Source organism: Artemia franciscana, chromosome 11 (genome assembly GCF_032884065.1).
Source record: "Artemia franciscana chromosome 11, ASM3288406v1, whole genome shotgun sequence".
In the NCBI taxonomy this organism is placed as follows: Eukaryota; Metazoa; Arthropoda; class Branchiopoda; order Anostraca; family Artemiidae; genus Artemia; species Artemia franciscana.
The window spans coordinates 28,053,416-28,075,757 of NC_088873.1; the positions used below are offsets into that span (position 1 = coordinate 28,053,416).

The 22,342-nt window shown below is 33.6% G+C and overlaps 1 protein-coding gene across 1 annotated transcript in view; it reads right to left on the reverse strand.

Moving 5' to 3' along the window:
- The window catches only part of LOC136033048 (dystrobrevin-1-like), a gene marked incomplete at its 3' end in the record, with an annotated part of 50,592 nt that overhangs the window by 22,620 nt on the left and 5,630 nt on the right, over nucleotides 1-22,342 (reverse strand). The window contains 3 exon segments of the mRNA XM_065713624.1: nucleotides 1,778-1,863; nucleotides 4,780-4,993; nucleotides 11,353-11,527. Coding sequence (XP_065569696.1) covers nucleotides 1,778-1,863; nucleotides 4,780-4,993; nucleotides 11,353-11,485 — 433 coding nt within the window.

Genomic DNA, 22,342 nt, shown 5'->3' on the forward strand with positions numbered 1-22,342 from the left:
AAACAACTTTTTTGGCGGTGGATTCAACAATGTAAAAGCATTCAGATAGTTGAGCTAACTTTCTTTCTTTCAGGTCATTCGCTATTGACCTTAGACAGCACCCATTCAGCGATTGAATACAATCTAAGATGAATCATAGCGTACGTGTCAAGGCAATAGATGACTTGACTCGAAACTGAAAAACCTCGCTCCCTACATTGTGGAAGTACAGACGTTAAAACGCATTTTGGACTGGAAGGCAGCATAGGATGCTATAATCCCATCTGCCGTGTAGGACACAACCAAACGTAAGGTTCTGTGAGTAAACTGAGGCTAGTAAAGTGTAGGAGACTCATGAAATTGCAAAGTTTTGTACTGATTTCGCGAAAATAGATGAAAGACAGGCTAAGTTTAGCCACAGAAAAAAAGTGCTAAAGGCAGCTTACGGTGCAAAAATCCCTTGGGAAGTTTTTTTTTTTATAAAAGAAAAAGCTTGAGAAGTGAACAAAAGAGATCTTGTAGCTCTTTGCAAGAATAATTTGATTGAACAGCACTTCCATCGTGAATACGAAAGTTTGAAAACTTCGAAGGGCATGAAATAGGTTCTTCTTGAGATGGGTAAAGACGAAGAAGCAGAAAAAAGGTGAATAGTCTGAGGAATAGTCAATGGCTGAGTGATATGCAATATGTACTTTTTGAATTCGAGTTAAGGATAAAAACACTTTACCTGAATAGCTTGGTTTGCCATGATACGTGTTTTTCGCTTGACAGTCTACCATAAGGCTATTAGAGATTTTGTCAAGGGAAAACCAAATATTGGCTTTTCTGTCAGAACTGCTTCAATGGAGTTGTTTCTGCTTTTCCCACGAAATCCGACGTAAAAAGTAGGCTATCTAATGTAAAGGTTTCAAAAGCGTAACTACTAAAGAAAGAAGTTAATGGGTTTTTCACCTCCAGAAAAAGTTTATATGCGGTTTTCGCTTGTCACAGAAGAGGCATACCCCTGGCCAAAAAATATATACACATTACCCTCATATGATATCGATAATAGACTGTCCGTCCATGTGAATCACTTGACAAGACTACTTGTTTCTTCACATGCTTTGGAACTCAATGTTGTCTCTTTAAACACAAGTGGGTTTTGGCAAATCATAAATATGAATTTAGTGTCAACTGAGGAAATCCTTTGGTTTGACAAAAAACTATACCTATTCCTATAGCTCAATTGTGTTTTACCTAAACCTCTAGGAATATCAGAACTTCTAATTTTCTATCCCTTTATACCTCAAGCAGTCAAACAGTAATTGTGCTTAAGTTCACATAACTTAATTTTTGATGCAAAACGGCTCGCTTAAAACGGATACAGCGAAACTGACAAGTTACTCAAGCCATGTAGGGCCAATACATCCTTTAAAACACAAACAGAGATGTGACGTAGCAGCATATATTATAATAAATGTACTTTTTTTTCACAAGTCTCAATTAAAATGTTACAACACAGAAGGTATACCGTAATGGCCGTATACCGTAATGACGGTATAAGCTTGGAACAAAAACTGATGAAATTTCCTGCAAAATATTTTCTATCCCGAAACAGAGCTTTAGAAGCCCAATTCATGTGTTATACTTTATTGAAGCCAATGCAAAATTAATAGATCCATCCTTTCTTCATTCTCAACTGGTCCAGTTAATCTTAGATATTAAATAGTTAACTGTGTTTTATTCTCAATACAGTATTCGAGTTTCTACTTTTTTTCAACTACTCTTTTTATTTACCAAGAGAGCAAATTAAACTCACATCTCAGCTTGTCCATTATTTTGCCAGCTGCCATTGTTGCCAAAGCGACTTTCACCGAAAATAAGCGCAGACTCTTTCCGGGTCGACTGAAAATGACAAAAGGTATAATTAAATATACATAAATAAAGTATAGGGTATGAAAAACCGTGAGTATAAAGACGGATTTGCCACTAGAAATGGTTTTGGAAAGATGAAGATTATGATGTATTTTGTTTCTTTTTTCACAATACAATAAGAAAAGAAAAAGAAACGATTTATGCAAACAAAGGCTAACAACGTCTCCGGTTTTGAGTGATTGCCCATTTGTTTTTATTTATTTATTAATTATGATCGTCTAGTACTTTCCATTTTTGACTTTAAAAAGTGTAACATTGGTCAACAATTAAAATAGAATTCACAACCATAGCGTTGTGTCTGGACTTGTTCTAATCGTGACTCCTTCTCAAAGAACTGCAACATATTGTCAAATCTCTACTCCTACTAAGCAATATATTCAAAGGACTTTTGGAAGTCTTATCAGTTATCTTCAGTAATCCTTATTTTCCTGCATGACACCGGTCTTGCTAACCTTTTGGTAGCACAATGAAATATACTACCACTACCCCAAGCGCCAGCAATGGCTCTGGAAGATCTTTATCATTTTATTGTATAAACCTGTCTTGCTAGTCACTTTCCCGAAGGAGATGGCAAAGTGTTCAAATCCACAAATAGACGTTTTGGAAACAATTAAAAATAGACGGCTTTGGGTTAAGCTTAACCCCGCGTTCAAGCTTTTATTAGCCCCTTTGCAAAGGGTATACATCTGTCTTGCTAGTCACTTTCCCGAAGCAGATTGCGAAGTGTTCAAAACCACAAATAGACGTTTTGGAAACAATTAAAAATAGATGGCTTTGGGAACCTTAGCCCCGCGTTCAAGCTTTTATTAGCCCCTTTGCAAAGGGTATACACGTGTCTTGATAGTTACTTTCCCGAAGCAGATTGCAAAGTGTTCAAATCCACAAATAGACGTTTTAGATGCAATTACAAATAGATGGCTTTGGATTAGCCTTAACCCCGCGTTCAATCTTTTATCAGCCCCTTTGCAAAGGGAATCATGTTTATTGATTGTCAGTAAGGAAAACCCATTGCAGTCGATTACAATAAGCTATATTGAAGACGGTGGTATTTCTTGGTGATTTGATTCTACTTTTTAAGATTGTTTTCTTGATTTTCTTTTTTAATACTGTACAACACTTGAAATATTTATAAAAAGTAGGATTTTGTTAACTATTTCAGACATCTTTATTTTCCATTGGAAAAAAAAAAATATTTACAACCCACTGTAACATTTTTTTTAAATCTAGACGTGTAGGAGGTTATAACTATAGAGTTGCTTAAATTTTTCTTTTTAAAGTCCTGTGAAGATATTGAAAGAAAGGACCATATATCTTAGTAGGCGTATAATTACTCGTTTTTAGTTTGACCAGCAGAAGATTCCAATAAGTGAGATCTGGTGGGTTTAAATTACAACTCATCTCTGGTGGTTGGTTATTACGACCTGCGAACAGTAAGGCCCCGCAAGAATGGCTTTAATTCAATGGTGCAAGCCCCCCTCGAAATGAAAGTTGAGAATGAGCCGGCTTATAAGGAACGAGTACAAAAACTATTAATAACATTGTAAAGAAATGAAAGTAACTAAAACTTTAGACAGAATATAACAAATGAGCTTCATTTCGTCTTATAAACAAAATTGAAAAAAGTCCAGAAGTTAGTTAGGATACAGATAGAAAAATAAATTAAAGAAGAAGGATTGCAAGGACTATTAGATAGTGAAACTTGCAGAAAATTGGACTGGATAATAGCAGATCAAAAGGGAGCGTCTTTTCATGATTTGAAGACAAAGACTCGTTTGATAAAAATTACATACTCAGCATATGTCATTTTGCAAAAGAATGTCTCGATATAAATGAATAGCATGAAAGAAACAACTCAACTTGATATAGCGACATGATTATGCTCTGTGAAGCCCCAAGCTACCGGCCATACCCAAACGAGAACGATTATACAGAGTCGGTCTTTGGTCATACAAAGAGCCTAAGTGAAACCACCACTTAGGGGTGGTTTTTTTTTGTTTTTTTTTTGTCAAATTTTAAATGGATCAAGGAAAAGTTCTTGTTATCTAACTGTTCTTAATCTTTTATTTTGCAGACATCTCAAAGTCTCCATCTAATTTGCCTAACTAAAGCCGTTCCCTCCTCCAAAATATTCCGCTGAATGATTAGTCGAAGCTATGTATCTCCTCGCATTTGGTTCTTAAATGACGATTGCAGTGAAGCAAAGTAACTACATAGAGGGATAAAAAGTTGTTAAAATTATTATATGCGCACTTCGAAATTAATTTTGTGTCATAAAGGTAAAACGTTCCGTCCCATGGGTAGCGAACAAATTTCGAAAGTAAAATAATCTTATATCTTTATAAAACATTCTTGTGTTCATCCTATACACAAACTCCATCAGGAAATGAAAATCTCATACTGTCATACTGTCAATAGCTTGTAGGGACACAGACAAGAATGAGTTTAATTCATTGACGGATCCATGTCTCATTAAATTAGAGCACTATTGATCAATAAATTATGTTGGGATGAATACTGGATGATCAGCTTCAGACCTGTCTAATAAACAAAATCAACGGAAAACATTCATTATATGTTTCTTAAAAAAAAACTTGTAAAATGACAGACAACAAAAAGGGATAAATTCACAAGGAGATTAAATGGAAACTTTCATAGCAAAGTAAAAAAAAAAAAAATGTGAACACCTAACACAATTCTTTAAATGGGTAAAAATTGTAATTAAAATAATCTGAAATAGTACAGAAAGGACAAGATGGACTAAGAAATTAAATCGACTTGATAGAAAAAATGGATAAAATAACAAAGCTCATGAATATAATCTTAATTTAAACACATGAAAACGAGAAGAAAATAAATACATCTTCTCAAAAAAAAGTTAAATTCTACCTTTTGTAAACAGCAAGTAACCAATGGACTAATGTCGTTGCAGCATTGTTGACACGAACGTGCTGAGAGGGAGGCAATCGTTTATTCATCGACTGATAGAGGGAAGTAAATAACTGGAGCAATTCAGATGACGAAATCAGAGCATCATGATCATTTCCAGACAAACAAGCCTCCTTCAAAGCCTCCACAAAATTCCATATATCCACGTTATTCACTAAATCAAATGCTAAATATCAATCATTTCAATATTACCCAGAAATGTAAACAAATTAATGAAAACAATATTTTGCCAGTCAGGTTGACAAGATATATATATATATATATATATATATATATATATATATATATATATATATATATATATATATATATATATATATATATATATATATATATATATATATATATATATATATATCATGAAAAGAGAAATCACCAATGCAACAGCACAAACACAAAAAAAAAAAAAAAAAAAAAAAAAAAAAAAAAAAAAAAAAAAAAAAAAAAAAAAAAAAGACAGAAGGAGAAAAGGAAGACTGTTTTATATATATATTGTTATATATATATATATATATATATATATATATATATATATATATATATATGTTATACATGTTATATCTATCTATATAAAAATAAGTTGTCTGTCTGTGGATCTGTGGATCAGGTGACGTCATGTTTCTGTGTTGACTGACGTCATGAAATTATTTGGTTAATAATATACCATTTAAAACACCATAATGAACATGCTGGAGTAGTCACTCGGTGAGAGAGGGTGTCAGAACGGAGAATGAAGGTCCCAGGTTCAAATCCTGGTTAGGCTAAAAAAGGTAAAAAACTAAAAACTAAAAAAAAACCTGAAAAAACTAAAAAAAGGCAAAAACTACAAAAAAAAACTAAAAACTAATAAAAAAAATAAAAAGGCTAAAAAACTAAAAAAACTAAAAAAAGGTAAAAAACTAAAAAAACTAAAAACTAAAAAAAAAAATAAAAAAAAGGAAAAAACTGAAAAATAGAAGAGAAAAAGAAAACTAATAAAATTCAGAATAAAAATAAAAAAAAATAAAAAAGATAAAAACTAAAAAAAAAAGTAAAAAGAAAAAACGAAAAAAAACTAAAAAAGCTAAAAAAAAGGTAAAAACCAATAAAAAACTAAAAAGAAAAAAAGGAAAAAAACTAAAAAAATTTTCATCTAAAAAACTAAAAAAAACTAAAAAAGGTAAGAACTAAAAAAGAAAAAAATAAATGACGACACTCAAAGAGAAAGCGACTGGGACAAAAGGAATGTTCGATTAGCAATCAACAAAGCACCGGGACACAGGGAGTATAAATGACGACCAGGACATAAGTAAAAAAAAAAAACTAAAAAAAACTAAAAAGAAGGTAAAAACTACAAAAAAACTAAAAAGAAAAAAAAACTAAAAACTAATAAAAAAACTAAAAAATCTAAAAATCTAAATAAACTAAAAAAGAAAAAAAATAAAAAAGGAAAAAAATAAAGGAGATAAACAAAACTAAAAAACGAATGTATATACAGACCGGGACACCGGGATAAAAATGACGACCGGGACACAGGGAATATAAATGACCATACATAAGCCATAATGACCAGGACATAAGTAAAAAATATAAATGACGACCGGGACACAGGGACACAACTACAACGGGGACGCCGGGGGGCACAGGGGGATATAAATGACGACCGGGACACCGGGACAGGGAATGGTCGATTAGCAATCACCATCAACAAAGCTCAAGGGCAATCATTAGAATCATGAGGTATAGATCTGAATACGGATTGTTTTCCCATGGACCATTATATGTTGCATGTTCAAGAGTCGGTAAACCTGACAATCTATTTATATGCACAGACAATGGGACAGCAAAGAATGTTGTATATTCGCAAGTTTTACGTAGTTAAAAACATATATATAATATATCTATCTATATTCACAGGTGGGACATAGGGACACAACTACAGTGGCGCGTAACTAATATGGCGCGTAACGACTTACGCGCGCGGGGGGGGCTTGGGGGGGGCGCGAAGCGCCCCCACCAACTAGGTGTTGGGGTGGCGCGAAGCGCCACCCCAACAGCTAGTATATATATATATATATATATATATATATATATATATATATATATATATATATATATATATATATACTAGCTGTTGGGGTGGCGCTTCGCGCCACCCCAACACCTAGTTGGTGGGGGCGCTTCGCGCCCCCCCCAAGCCCCCCCCCCCCGCGCGCGTAAGTCGTTACGCGCCATAATAGTTACGCGCCATTGTAGTTGTGTCCCTATGTCCCACCTGTGAATATAGATAGATATATATATATATATATATATATATATATATATATATATATATATATATATATATATATATATATATATATATATATATATATATATATATATATAGTTTTAACTACGTAAAACTTGCGAATATACAACATTCTTTGCTGTCCCATTGTCTTTGTATATAAATAGAATGTCAGGTTTACCGACTCTTGAATATGCAACATATAATGGTCCATGGGAAAACAATCTGTATTCAGATCTATACCTCATGATTCTAATGATTGCCCTTGAGCTTTGTTGATGGTGATTGCTAATCGACCATTCCCTGTCCCGGTGTCCCGGTTGTCATTTACATCCCCCTGTTTCCCCCGGTGTCCCCGTTGTAGTTGTGTCCCTGTGTCCCGGTCGTCATTTATATTCCCTGTGTCCCGGTCGTCATTTATATTCCCTGTGTCCCGGTCGTCATTTGTATCCCGGTGTCCCGGTCTGTATATACATTCGTTTTTTAGTTTTGTTTTTCTCCTTTATTTTTTTCCTTTTTTTTTCTTTTTTAGCTTATTTAGATTTTTAGATTTTTTAGTTTTTTTATTAGTTTTTAGTTTTTTTTTCTTTTTAGTTTTTTTGTCCCGGTCGTCATTTATATCCCCCTGTTTCCCCCGGTGTCCCCGTTGTAGTTGTGTCCCTGTGTCCCGGTCGTCATTTATATTCCCTGTGTCCCGGTCGTCATTTGTATCCCGGTGTACCGGTCTGTATATACATTCGTTTTTAGTTTTGTTTTTCTCCTTTATTTTTTTCCTTTTTTTTTCTTTTTTAGTTTATTTAGATTTTTAGATTTTTTAGTTTTTTTATTAGTTTTTAGTTTTTTTTTCTTTTTAGTTTTTTTGTAGTTTTTACCTTCTTTTTAGTTTTGTTAATTTTTTTTTTTACTTATGTCCTGGTCGTCATTTATACTCCCTGTGTCCCGGTGCTTTGTTGATTGCTAATCGAACATTCCTTTTGTCCTGGTCGCTTTCTCTTTGAGTGTCGTCATTTATTTTTTTCTTTTTTAGTTCTTTTAGTTTTTACCTTTTTTAGTTTTTTTTAGTTTTTTAGATGAAATTTTTTTTTAGTTTTTTCCTTTTTTTCTTTTTAGTTTTTTATTGGTTTTTACCTTTATGTTAGCTTATTTTTCAGTTTTTTCCTTTTTTTTTAGTTTTTTTTTATTTTTTATTTTTTTTATTTTTTTACCTTTTTTTAGTTTTTTTAGTTTTTTTAGTTTTTTTAGTTTTTTACTTTTTTTATTAGTTTTTAGTTTTTTTGTAGTTTTTGCCTTTTTTTAGTTTTTTCAGTTTTTTTTTAGTTTTTTATTGGTTTTTACCTTTATTTTAGCTTATTTTTCAGTTTTTTCCTTTTTTTTAGTTTTTTTTAGTTTTTAGTTTTTTTAGTTTTTTACCTTTTTTTAGTTTTTTTAGTTTTTTATTTTTTTATTTTTTTTATTAGTTTTTAGTTTTTTTTGTAGTTTTTGCCTTTTTTTTAGTTTTTTAGCTTTTTTATTAGTTTTTAGTTTTTTTTGTAGTTTTTGCCTTTTTTTTAGTTTTTTTAGTTTTTTAGCTTTTTTATTTTTTTTATTAGTTTTTAGTTTTTTTTGTAGTTTTTGCCTTTTTTTAGTTTTTTCAGTTTTGACGTCACCTGATCCAGTTTTTTCAGGTGACGTCACCTGATCCACGATCCACAGATCCACAGACAACTTATTTTTATATATATAGATAGTTTTTTTTTTTACTTATGTCCTGGTCGTCATTTATACTCCCTGTGTCCCGGTGCTTTGTTGATTGCTAATCGAACATTCCTTTTGTCCTGGTCGCTTTCTCTTTGAGTTTCGTCATTTATTTTTTTCTTTTTTAGTTCTTTTAGTTTTTACCTTTTTTAGTTTTTTAGATGAAAATTTTTTTTAGTTTTTTCCTTTTTTTCTTTTTAGTTTTTTATTGGTTTTTACCTTTATTTTAGCTTATTTTTCAGTTTTTTCCTTTTTTTTAGTTTTTTTTTATTTTTTATAGTTTTTTACCTTTTTTTAGTTTTTTTTAGTTTTTTTAGTTTTTTAGCCTTTTTACTTTTTTTATTAGTTTTTAGTTTTTTTTTGTAGTTTTTGCCTTTTTTAAGTTTTTTCAGTTTTTTTTTTAGTTTTTTATTGGTTTTTACCTTTATTTTAGCTTATTTTTCAGTTTTTTCCTTTTTTTTTAGTTTTTTTTTAGTTTTTAGTTTTTTTAGTTTTTTACCTTTTTTTAGTTTTTTTAGTTTTTTAGCTTTTTTAATTTTTTTTATTAGTTTTTAGTTTTTTTTGTAGTTTTTGCCTTTTTTTAGTTTTTTTAGTTTTTTAGCTTTTTTGTTAGTTTTTAGTTTTTTTTGTAGTTTTTGCCTTTTTTTAGTTTTTTTAGTTTTTTAGCTTTTTTATTTTTTTTATTAGTTTTTAGTTTTTTTTGTAGTTTTTGCCTTTTTTTAGTTTTTTCAGTTTTGACGTCACCTGATCCAGTTTTTTCAGGTGACGTCACCTGATCCACGATCCACAGATCCACAGACAACTTATTTTTATATATATAGATAGTTTTTTTTTTACTTATGTCCTGGTCGTCATTTATACTCCCTGTGTCCCGGTGCTTTGTTGATTGCTAATCGAACATTCCTTTTGTCCTGGTCGCTTTCTCTTTGAGTTTCGTCATTTATTTTTTTCTTTTTTAGTTCTTTTAGTTTTTACCTTTTTTAGTTTTTTAGATGAAAATTTTTTTTAGTTTTTTCCTTTTTTTCTTTTTAGTTTTTTATTGGTTTTTACCTTTATTTTAGCTTATTTTTCAGTTTTTTCCTTTTTTTTAGTTTTTTTTTATTTTTTATTTTTTTTAGTTTTTTACCTTTTTTTAGTTTTTTTTAGTTTTTTTAGTTTTTTAGCTTTTTTACTTTTTTTATTAGTTTTTAGTTTTTTTTTGTAGTTTTTGCCTTTTTTTAGTTTTTTCAGTTTTTTTTTTAGTTTTTTATTGGTTTTTACCTTTATTTTAGCTTATTTTTCAGTTTTTTCCTTTTTTTTTAGTTTTTTTTAGTTTTTAGTTTTTTTAGTTTTTTACCTTTTTTTAGTTTTTTTAGTTTTTTTAGTTTTTTAGCTTTTTTAATTTTTTTTATTAGTTTTTAGTTTTTTTTGTAGTTTTTGCCTTTTTTTAGTTTTTTTAGTTTTTTAGCTTTTTTATTAGTTTTTAGTTTTTTTTGTAGTTTTTGCCTTTTTTTAGTTTTTTTAGTTTTTTAGCTTTTTTATTTTTTTTATTAGTTTTTAGTTTTTTTTGTAGTTTTTGCCTTTTTTTAGTTTTTTCAGTTTTGACGTCACCTGATCCAGTTTTTTCAGGTGACGTCACCTGATCCATCCATCCACAGACAGACAGACAACTTATTTTTATATATATAGAAGATATATATATATATATATATATATATATATATATATATATATATATATATATATATATATATATATATATATATATAGTTGTGAGAGATACAGAGACAAGGGAAAGCTAGAAGAGATGTACAGATAGAAAGGGAAAAGAGTGAGAGAGAGGAGGGAAGACGCAGCAAAAGAAGGAGGTACATCAATGAAACGAGGTTTCTCCTGCCACTGATGCAACACTTCGTAGAAAGATCCAACTGCACTGATGTAAAGACCTTTGTAGTCAAGAAATATTGCTAATCAGTCGATCGACTTGATTGAGAACCAGAGCATAACTATGGTAAATATAAATTGAGTCTAGGAGGAAGTAAATTTACTTTTATTAAAATAACGAAAGTAAAACAGTTCAAAATAGGGATGAAACCTTTTTATTGACAGTGAATAGATATAAAAATTATTTAACTGGACATTTCGAACACATATACAGTGTTCATCATCAGCAGTAAAACTAAAACGTTTTTTAGTTTTTAGTTTTACTGCTGATGATGAACACTGTATATGTGTTCGAAATATCCAGTTAAATTATTTTTAAATCTATTCACTGTCAATAAAAAGGTTTCATCCCTATTTTGAACCGTTTTTACTTTCGACATGGAAAGGCAGTGTGGTCTTCGAAGTTATTTATTAAAATATAAAATACCATAGCTTATCGTGAGTATGTTGAATAGATTAATTAGCTCATAGAAAAATGAAGTTAGAAATTTTAAGGAAGAATTAATATAAAAGCGAAATCATTCAAATCCTGCCTTAATTGAGAATTTAAACGTATTTAGAAGTACAAATCAGAGTACAACACTTACAATGTGTCTTCTTTTGAACAAATCGAAGTTTAGCTCCAGTTCGGTATGATGCAAATCTGATGGTTTCAAAGCCATTTGCTTTAATGTCTTCTTGCAGCTTGTACAAATACTCACTTTCAAAGTCGAAAATCATTGTTAGGTTGGTGTTTCAGTCCATTGGACACATAAGAACAGCCTGTAGAATTTTAGGCATTAACAAAGAAAAGGCGAAATACATTGCACTTAACAATCAAATTGGCTATTGACAATCATAATTAAAAGTGCAATTGCGGAAAAAGCAGTTTTTCAAAGAAAAGTAAAGAGCTGAAAAGAAAAGTATAACAAGCAGAAATTAATTTCTATCAGAATTCAAACTAAAAACGACCGGAAATCACAATTAAAGCATAACTGAAACCCAAAACACAAAGAATTCAATAAACAATCATAGCAAACACATAAATGACAAGTACTAATATAAATGATTAGATAAATCTCAAAAAGAGTAAAAATAGAATTAAATACTCAAGTCCAACTTAAAACGCACAGAAACCACTACAAACAGGAACAGTTCAAAATTTTATTACATTGTAATTTTCACTTATTTTCAGTGTTGTAAACATAAACAAATATTTAAATTTTAGTTCGTTTTCAGTAAAGCGCCAATAACACAGTAGGCCTTAGACTTTTATGGCTAGGGGAATGGAATGGGGGCGTTACTCAAACTTCTCTTTGAACTGATTTTGTCTGTTTTAAGTTTGACTTGAGCAATCATTTAAATTTTACTCGTTTTGAGATTTATTTGATTCATTTATATTAGTGACTGTTATTTATGTGTTTTCTATGATTGTTTATTTGATTTCTATTCGTTTTGAGTTTCATTTATTCCTTTATAGTAATTTCTGGTCTTTTTGAGCTAAAATTATATTATAGAAATGTGTTTCTGCTTTTCATTAGTTTAATATGGCTCTTTACTTTTCTTAAAAAAAATTTTTTCCACAACGCTTTTTTTAAATTAATTTCTGTTGCTTTTTGTTCGTCAAAGTTTCAAGTTTTTCAACATCGCCTATTTCAGCGTAAGAATTTTGTTTCGACATCGAAATAATGTTTTTTTTTCAGCTTCAAAGTTTCAAAGTTCCACATTTCCCTCAAAATTCCCTGAAAGTAGTCACAATTAGATTTAGTAGCCCTTGTGAGCAGTCGCCGTCATAGTTACAAGTCGTCGCAGTTGAAGTAGTCACAGTTGCAGTCACAGCCCACTCAATTTGATAGCCGCAAAAGTAGTAATAGTAGTAGTAGTGACTCTGAAGTAGTAGTGGCCCTAGCTCCCTTTTCTCAATAACAAACATTGTATATAAACAATGGACAACTTGTAGCACTTATATTACTTACACCAGGAACTATGGGGGGGTCATGTCATTATATGAATACGAATAGTTATTTGATGTTTCAACTATTTTGAACAAGATGGCTATTTCAAAATTTATTGCTTTTACCATCCCTTTCCAAAACTGTGGGGAGGGGTTATGTCATCCCCAAAGGCGTAGTTACGTGAGATTTAGACTATTTCGCACAAGATGTCCATTTCAAAATTTTGGTCGAATCTTTTTGAAGGAGCAGCAACTAAAAAAGGCATGGGAGGAGGATGGCAGCCGTCACGCCACTTTTTAAAATCCCCGCGAAACGTCCTGAAAATTTTAACTTAATAACCTCAGGCGTTCTTAAAATATTGTAGATCCCCCTTTTTGATAAACTGGGTGCATATAGTGTTTTTTACTTTAGTATACCATACTCCTCAACAATCTCACTGCGTGTAAGCAATAGATAAATTGTATAATTTACAATCCTTGCTGCGAAGCTATGCGGGGATGATGTCCCTTTGAAGTGTAGTAATTAGAACTTTCGACTACCTTGACCACGATGACAATTTCATAATTTCGATCTCTGTTCAGTTGAGGGGGCAACGACAAAGAGCAAGGAGGGGAGAGAGACTGGTTGCCTTGCAATCTTGCTTCAACATCTCCTTAACATAGACCCACGTTCAAATTTTCAACTTGATACCCTCAGTTGTTCTTTCGATATTTCCGATATTCTCTTTTTACAACCAGCAAGCATGCAGTGCGTTTTGATTGTGTTTGGCATCCCTCTCAACATTTCCTTAAAATTTCACCTTAATACCCTAAGCCATTTTAAAAATTTCAATTTCCAATGGAAAGAGCCCCTTCCAAAGTTTATACGACCACACCTACCCTAGAAACATTATCAAGGAGGCACACTCGTGCCTCTATAAAAAGGCGACACACGACAATGTTAAGCGATCTTCGGTTCCAGTGGTCGCAGACGGATGGGGAGGGATGCATTTCGTAGCCCGAGCTCCAACTAAGAAACCTGCAAAATTTCATCCCCCTCCAACTTTTTCTTCATGGGGAAAATCTGGCCGAAAGTTTCGACCTGTCAACCCAAGCCCCCCTTTAACGTTGTCCGATCGGGCTGAAATTCACAAGTTAAGGTCCCCTAGGGCCCAGGAGCTTATCCGCGAAATTTCAGCTTGATCCGATAACTCCTTCCCTGTTTTCCAGAAACCACGCATAGCCACTTAAAATTCATTTACTTTTTTTTCCTAGACGTTTATAGGTCACATCCGACATCGGATCTGGGTGTACGAAGACTCATTCGATGCGGAATTCTCCGAGTAAGTGCCCATGAAAGTTTCGTAGGAAAATCTTAACCCCCCGAAAGTTTTGACCCTCCAACCCCCCCCCCCCCCCCCCACCCCTTTTAACGTTGTCCGATCGGGCTGAAATTCACAAGTTAAGGTCCCCTACGGCCCAGGAGCTTATCCGCGAAATTTCAGCTTGATCCGATAACTCCTTCCCTGTTTTCCAGAAACCACCCATTAGCTATTTAATTAACGGATTTCTCTCCATAAGAGCCCATGTTAATTTGAAATTTTTAAAAGCTATTGAGAAGTTATATTTACACACATGCAAGTTATTAGCTCAGTTGGTAGAGCGTGAGACTTTTAATCCTCAGGTCAAGGGTTCAAGTCCCTTACGGGCGGTTTTTTTTCACAACATCAAAAAAATTTTGATAACACCTGGACAGCTTATCATTTGAGAGACGAGGAGTACAGGAATTATTAAATTACATCCACCATGGATTGTAGAAAAACGTACAGAAATAATATGAAAAAAACTTCGTTTTCTTAAAGAGTTAAAGAGGCTGCGTCCCAAAGTCGAACCTTAAAACGTACAGGAATTAGAAGAGGCAGTTGGGGGGCTGCCGCCCCCCAAACCCCCAGATTTTAAAGACTCTTTTGTACAGGTTTTTTGTTTTTTTGCTAACCCCCAGCTCTTGGCTTCGGAAAGGCCCTCTTTTAATTAACAAAAAATTGAAATGAATGAATAATGGAATAACTTCGAAAAATGTTAAACACAAGAGGACAGGAGAACCATTGCGCCGAAACTAGTAATTAGTAACAATGAAGTCCCCCCCCCCAAAAAAAAACCTGTACAAAAGAGTCTTTAAAAGCTGGGGGTTTGGGGGGCGGCAGCCCCCCAACTGCCTCTTCTAATTCCTGTACGTTTTAAGGTTCGACTTTGGGACGCAGCCTCTTTAACTCTTTAAGAAAACGAAGTTTTTTTCATATTATATGTTAACAAAGAGCGACTTGCATAACTTGCAACCCTTGTCCCAGGAGCGGGGGGATTGTCAACCTATCAGCATGACAACCTATTGAGTGTGAGTCTGTGTTTCACGGAATTTAGAAGCTGTGCAAAACAGATGAAAAATTAAGGCAATATGTTTGAGTGAAGTTTTTTTTTTTTTTTTTTTTTTTTTTAACTGGTAGACCTGCTATGGGCACGCAGAATTTTTTAAACAGTTTTTAGAGCTAATAAACTGGCCTGATCAAACATTTTAATCTGACATTAGAGATGATTGCAAGTTAGTCAAGGATGACCACCATTCATGGCAGTTTTGCCAATCAAAACCAATGAACAAGTGTAAAAGCTTGTAATTTGATTGTTTGGACAGTAGACTTACAATCAGAAAGATGGCTGAAGGCCTCAATTTAAGTTTCTACAAGGACAATAAATTGTAAATAATTATCTGAACGTGTTCAGAACGTGCATGGTTTCATTCCAAAATTACATTCAGACAAGCAGAAAAAATACTGACTTGAAGAATCCCAAGAATTTTTCAATCATCTGAAAAGGACCCATAGTTCTAGAATAGGGTAATAACAGGTGACAAAGAAAGAGTTTTATGTATGACACAAGGGGGCTCAGCCTATTCCTTCACGGAAAATGTTGCCCTTAAAATTCCCCCTGGAAATTCCTCCCCGAATGCAAAATTGAGCCGCCAATGGGAAAAGACAAATAAGACTAATGAAAAGAAGAAGGGATTCCTGGATATTCTACCTGTATCCCAAAATACACGTAGAGTATGTGGCGTAGAATCAAACAGTTCGTGGTAACTAACAGTAAGGAAAGAGCAATTTGATCCGTTAGAAACAAAAACCGGAAAAAGAGAATTTTCACTACAATTAATATATTAAAACAACTGTCTTTTTTATAATGGTTCCAGACATATACAGTTTATTAAGATTAATTTTACATGTCGAACGCTAAGGGCCTGTGAAAATTCGCATGATTAAAAAAAAAAGAGAAGGGAATAACATCCCAAAAGAGACAAGTTATCTTAAAGAAAATCGCACTTTTAGATTCAGCATATTAGAGGACCCAACTGTGGAAGTTTCAATCTTCAATCTATATAAATGTGGAATTTGGCTTTTTTCCAGAAACGGATGCCTGTTTATTTGTTCTGTTTTTGTCTCTTTTCCTAGGGTGATCTCATATCAAATCGATAGTCAGGCAGGGGACTCACACACATAGAAATTCAGTTTGGAGTCCCAAGTTGATATCAATTAAAAATTCCGAGATAGCCAATCGATTTAAAAATATCGAAAAACTATATATTGAGCTTCGCATTTGCAGAGGAAGCAATGCCACACAATTTCACATTCGCTCCTGAAAAGTCACGTAGTCCATAAAAAGCGAAAGTACTTCAGGTGGGAAAACCTTCTGATGTATGCCTAGTGGAATATGCTCAACAATCTTTTGTCAACAGGGCTTGTTCATTTTTTACAACTCCTCTTACTTAAGCTATTAATTGCTTATTTAGAATAAAAAAAAATTCTGTCAATTTTTGCATTTAGTTGGTTCTTACTTGGAGTATCAGTCCTTGTTATTTAATTAAATTAGAAAAAAAAAAAAACTACACCTCAAAGCTACTTTAGACAGAAAAATCTTCTGACGAATGCACAGTGGACGTGACCACAAAGGGGCGAACTAGTATCATGTACTATAGTTGTTCGCAGTGGCGTCATGTATGGGGAGAAAAGGGACGCCCCAACTTCAATGTTTTCAGCCAGATAAAAAAATGGGCTGGTAAAATAACTATTTTACTGGCTCAATTTTTTTCATTAGGGCAAATGGACTGATCAGAATATATGACGAAATTTAATAAAATAAGATCAGTTTCGATCGATAAAGAACAAAAAATAAAGTAATTTTTATAGCACTATCAACAAAATCAATCAGTAAAAATGGCTAGCTAGTTAGTAAAATCCATTAAACCCACCCCAAACATTTCAGCTAGTGGTGCCTCTGCTCAGTACCAGACCACGTTCAGGGGAATTGACTATACTTCGTATTCCCAGCCTATTTTCTCTGTGCACTTCCATAATAGGACAATATTTCGAAGGTTGTAACTGGTTTTATATTTTTAAATTACTTTCTTTGACCTTTATCTTACCCTGTTTTGATAACTACCATACAGTCTGTCTTTATTTTGGAAGTAAATAAGAAAAAAAAAATGTTTATTTCAACTGATCAAAACTTAAACGAACAAAAATTATTATTTATATGAGGGGGGTGCCCCATTCTCAATGCTTCGGTCTTTATGCTAAAGTTTTTCTGAACTGATAAAAAAAGCTTATTATTTTAATTAAACGGCCCTTGTGTTTCAGGAGTCATTCTTAAAGAATTGGGACAAAAGTCAAACTTTCACGTTAAGAGCAAAATATTGAGAAGGAGCAGCCCTTCTAATGTAATTAACAATTTTTGTTAATCTTAAGTTTTGATGTTACTCCTTACTTTCAGTTGAATTTTTCTTTCATTTAATTTTTGATCGTTTTTAAATAGTACCTGGAAATCCGCCCCCTTCCCCCCAGGACAATCCCTCAATGAAAAGTTATTCTACGTAAAATCCCAGCCTCCCGCCAGGAAAATTTCTCCCAGACAATCCTATTTTAGCTGAAAATTTACTCTGAAAATTTTTTTGCGGATTGTTCCATGTGAAAAATTTTTCTTAGCACACTTTCATTTGTTAAAGATTTTCATTTGTAAGGATTCTTTTTAAAATCATTCCAGAAATCCCCTCCTCCATGAAAAAATTTTCCCGCAAATACCCCGTCCCCTAGTAGAAAGTTACCCCCGCAGAAAATTCCTCCCGGAGAATTTATTCCGTGGAAAATTCCCCCATGGCGAATTTCTTCCATGAAAAATCCCACCCCCTACTCTAAGCTACTCTAGATAACTCCAACCCAGTAAAAATTTCCCCCCAGACAATTCCCCTTAAGATCTCCACGCGTAAAATAGAGTCGGCAAAGAGAATAAAAAGAAATTCATATAGGAATTCTGGCCAATTTTCCTCAGTGTAAAACTTCCCCTCTAAAGTTCAACCCCGGAAACTTCCTTCCCCAAGACAAATTCTCCCCGTGGAGAATCCTCCCAGGAGAAAATTCACCCCCTCTACCCGAAAAATGCATGCATACTTCCAAATAATCAAGTTATCTCCAAAGGCGTATTGTTATTGAACTTTTCAGCAATGATATATAGATAGATGGATTTATTTACACGAAAGCCCAATTGGGCCATTGTGACATACACAAAACAAGCGAAAAAATTACAGCAACAAAACTTAGACTGAAAAAAAAACTAAAACTAATTATTTAAGAAAATCATCACAATACCTCATACCTGCCCAGACGAACTTTCCAATATTATTTATATTTAAGTAACGCCTACTTCTCAAAATTTCTAAAATCCAATTTTAAAGAATTATGCCGAACAAAATGGTCTCGAAATTTTGATTGGACAACTTTGAGGAAAAAAGAGGGGTGAAAGGGGGTCTAGTTGCCCTCTAAGTTTTTGGTCAGCTAAAAAAGACACTAGAACTTTCAATTTGCGTTCGGAATAAACAAACAAAATTCCTTGATCTTTCTTCTAACAAAAAATAAAAAATTCCATATTTTTACAGATTGGAGCTTGAAACTTCTACGGATAAACTGAATCTGATCATGCGAATTTCATTAAGATGATTTAACCTTTAGGAGGTTTTCCCCCATTTTTGAAAACCAGGAAAATTTTCTCAGATGCACAGCTTTTGATGAATTTTATATATTTGGAATCAGCATAACAAATCAATTCTTTTGATATATCTATTGATATCCAAATTTCATTTTTAGAATTTCCATTGCTTCTGAGCTGTGTTGCTCCTTACTTACAGTTCGTTACCACAAACTTTTCCATTTACATATGATATCCCACGATTCCTTCTTTTCTTTCTCTTTGACTGCTCAATTCTGCTTGTACGGGGAATTTTTCATTGAGAAAGGGGAAAGGATTCTCCATGTGGGAAATTTCTTCGGGCATGGAATTTTCCACAGGGGAGGGGGTCCGACAGGAGGGGGAGACTTTCCACACGGATATTTTTCTGGGAGGAGGGATATGCCTAGCAGTATGACACAGAATCAAAGGCCAAATCTTCTCACTGCAAAAGACCAAATTCTGTAAAATCTGATCATCCACAACAAAGTTACCCTAGGCTTATTTCAAGAAAACCTTTTTTTCTGAATATTCCCTAGAATCGCTGAAGCCAACTCCCCCCTCACCCCCTCCCCCCCCCCCCCCCGAGGATGTTGTTGAGGTGAATGCTTTGCATACTTAAGCAACACTTTGTCCATCTAAAATGCTGAGACAATACAATAAGTATATTCTCTAAGGGATTGGAGAGAGAGGAGGTCAAGATGATAACCATACTAAAAAGAATCTCATGGTTTCTCCAACGATTTCCAGAAATTCTCATGAATCCTATGTTCTTCACTATACTGACAGAATTGACTTCAACTGATATGTAAGATTTCAGACACTGATAATTTAGCATTTTGATTAGAAATGCTAAGAAAAATTAAGGGTTTGGAAAGTAGAAAGTACATCAATAAGAAGGTGGTGGTGAAAGGTGTAATAACGGTAACAGAAAAGACACATAATCTTGTTTAATTTAAAAGGCAAAGCAATTGCACCCCAATAAGTTTTTTTACATAATTGCAATTGGATTAAATTATTCCAATGATTGGCCCCCCAACCCCTATTGCACTTCCTGGCTGAAGGGCCAAGAAACGGAGATCAGCACCGTCGGTAGGGACTGTAAAGTCTAATGCCGTATCCTTTACCTTTACCATTCCAATGATTTTGACACTCTTTCTCAGGTCTATATAATTTATGCAAATACGATCAAAAAGAACATTTGATTAGGCAAATATATTGGCCAAAGGTGAGAACTATAAAAAAAAATGGGTAAAATTAGGCATTTGGTTAGCATGGAAAGTGGGTGACTTAGAAAAAAGTGAATTTCAGGGGTGAATTCAGAGCCTATATATAGAGCCTATAAGATATACCCTAGAAAGGCAGTTTAAGTTTCAACCTCTATAACTTTCCTGTTTCAAGGGCTTTAAAAGGACATAGAAGAGTTTTTGTAACTTTGAAAACAAACATCTTTTCCCTTAAATTTAATTTGCTTTTACTTTTTTGAGAGTCTCCAGTGACTTGACTAGGATTTTAAGCCATATTGGGATTTTTTTCTATTTAAGACACATAATTCCATATCCTTTAAAATCTTACACTTCAGGATTTACCCAAGTTATGAGGCTGCAAACACTTTGTATGGGCCAAATTTCTGCAGTGACTCTATTTTTTAAAGTTTCACTTTTAAATGCTAAGTTTGCCAAAATTCATATGGGTCAGTATCCTTTAGAAAGGGATAAAGTAGGGAAAGATGTTACAAAAGACTTCCCCAGGTCATTATCTAAGTTTTGGATCTATTCCTGAAAATTTCATTCTTCAAATTCATTTAGCGTCTAAGATAACCAAAAACCCCTCATCTGGAATCTTAACCGTTTAATAATTTTTTTTGGCATGAAGAACAGATATTCAGGATTTTAAGAGACTACTTAGAAACAAGAGCAATAATTTCAGCAACTTAACCATATTGTAAGACAACAAAAATGTCACCAGAGGCAACGCTAGAGTGTTTCCTATAATAAAGGCCATACAGCTCCAATGTTTTATTATTTATTATTATTGTTTTTTCCAGAGGCCAAATATAGAATGGGTCGTCGCACAAACTTCGGAGGGGGCTAATTCGATTGGAAATAAGAAGTTCTGGAGCCCTTTTTACAAGAAAAAAGTGAACAGAGAGCAACTTGTCCCTCACACCCTTTTTTCCCAAATACATCCGATAAAATTTGATATGGCCAAATGTTAAAAAAAAGTTCAAAGATCATGTAACAAAACTCCAGTGTCGACACAATTCCCCAGAGTCTAGGGGCAGGTGTTGTAAGTTATGCCCTGTGGGCATATATGGATTTTTATGGAAAGAGTGCTCATAAAAACTTCAGAGAGAGCTAATTTGACAGGAAGTTGAAAGTTCTAGTTCATTTGTCAGAGTAAAAAGAGATCCGAGGGCAACAATTCCCCCCAACACCCCTTTTTCCCCAAATGCATCCAATAAACATTTTGAGATAGCCATTTTGTAAAAAATAGTTTAAACATGAGATAACAATCCCCCAGGGTTTGTGAGCAGGCGTTCTAAGTTATGCCCTGGGTGCATACATTTTTCTTATAAAAGGGATGCTTGTATAAACTTCAGAGAAGGCTTATTCGATTAGAAATTGAAAGTTCTAGTTCACTTTTTTTAGTCAAAAGAGAAGCAAGGGCAACTAGCTCTCCCGCACCTTTTTTTCCTCAAACCCATCCAATAAGAATTTTGAGATAGCCGTTTTATTAAAAATAGTTCAAAGGCGAGATAAGAAAAACTCCGGTGTCAATACAACCCCCCATGGCCCAGGGGCAGGCGTTCTAAGTTATGCCCTGGGAGCACATAAGGTTCTTATGAAAGGAATATTCACATAAACTTCATAGAGGCCTCATTTGATTAGATATTAAAAGTTCCAGTTCACTTCTTAAGAGTCGAAAAAGATCAGAAGGTTACTGGCCCCCTAACGCCCTCTTTCCCCAAACCCATCCAATACAAATTTTGAGATAGCCATTTTTTTTAATGGTTCAAAAGTTAGACAACAGAAAACTCCGGTGTCTACACAATCCCTCAGGGTCCAGGGCAGGCATTGTAAGTCCTGCCCTGTGGGCATACATAGTTGTCATGATGGTATGCTTGTATAAACTTCAAAGAGGGCTCCTTTGATTGGGAATTTAAAGCTCTAGTTCAGTTTTTAAAAGTGAAAAGAGATCAGAGAGCAACCCCCCCACGCCCCTTTTCCCCAAATCTATCTGCTAAAAATTTTGAGACAGCCATTTTGTTAAAAATAGTTCAAAGGTCAGATAACAATAACTACAATGTCAATACATCCCCCTAGGGCCCAAAAGCAGGCGTTGTAAGTTATGCCCTGGGGACATATATGGTTCTTATGGAATGGATGCTCGTATAAACTTCAGAGAGCTGATTTGATTAGAAATTGAAAATTCTAGTTGACTTTTTTTTAGTTGACTCTAGTTGATCCAATGGCAACTAGCCCCCTCCCCTCTGTCCATTTTCCCCCAAACCTGTCCAATGAAAATTTTGAGATAGCCCCTTTCATAAAAATAATTCAAAGGTCAGATAAGAAAAACTCCAGTGTCAACACTATTCCCCATGGCCTGGGGGCAGGCATTGT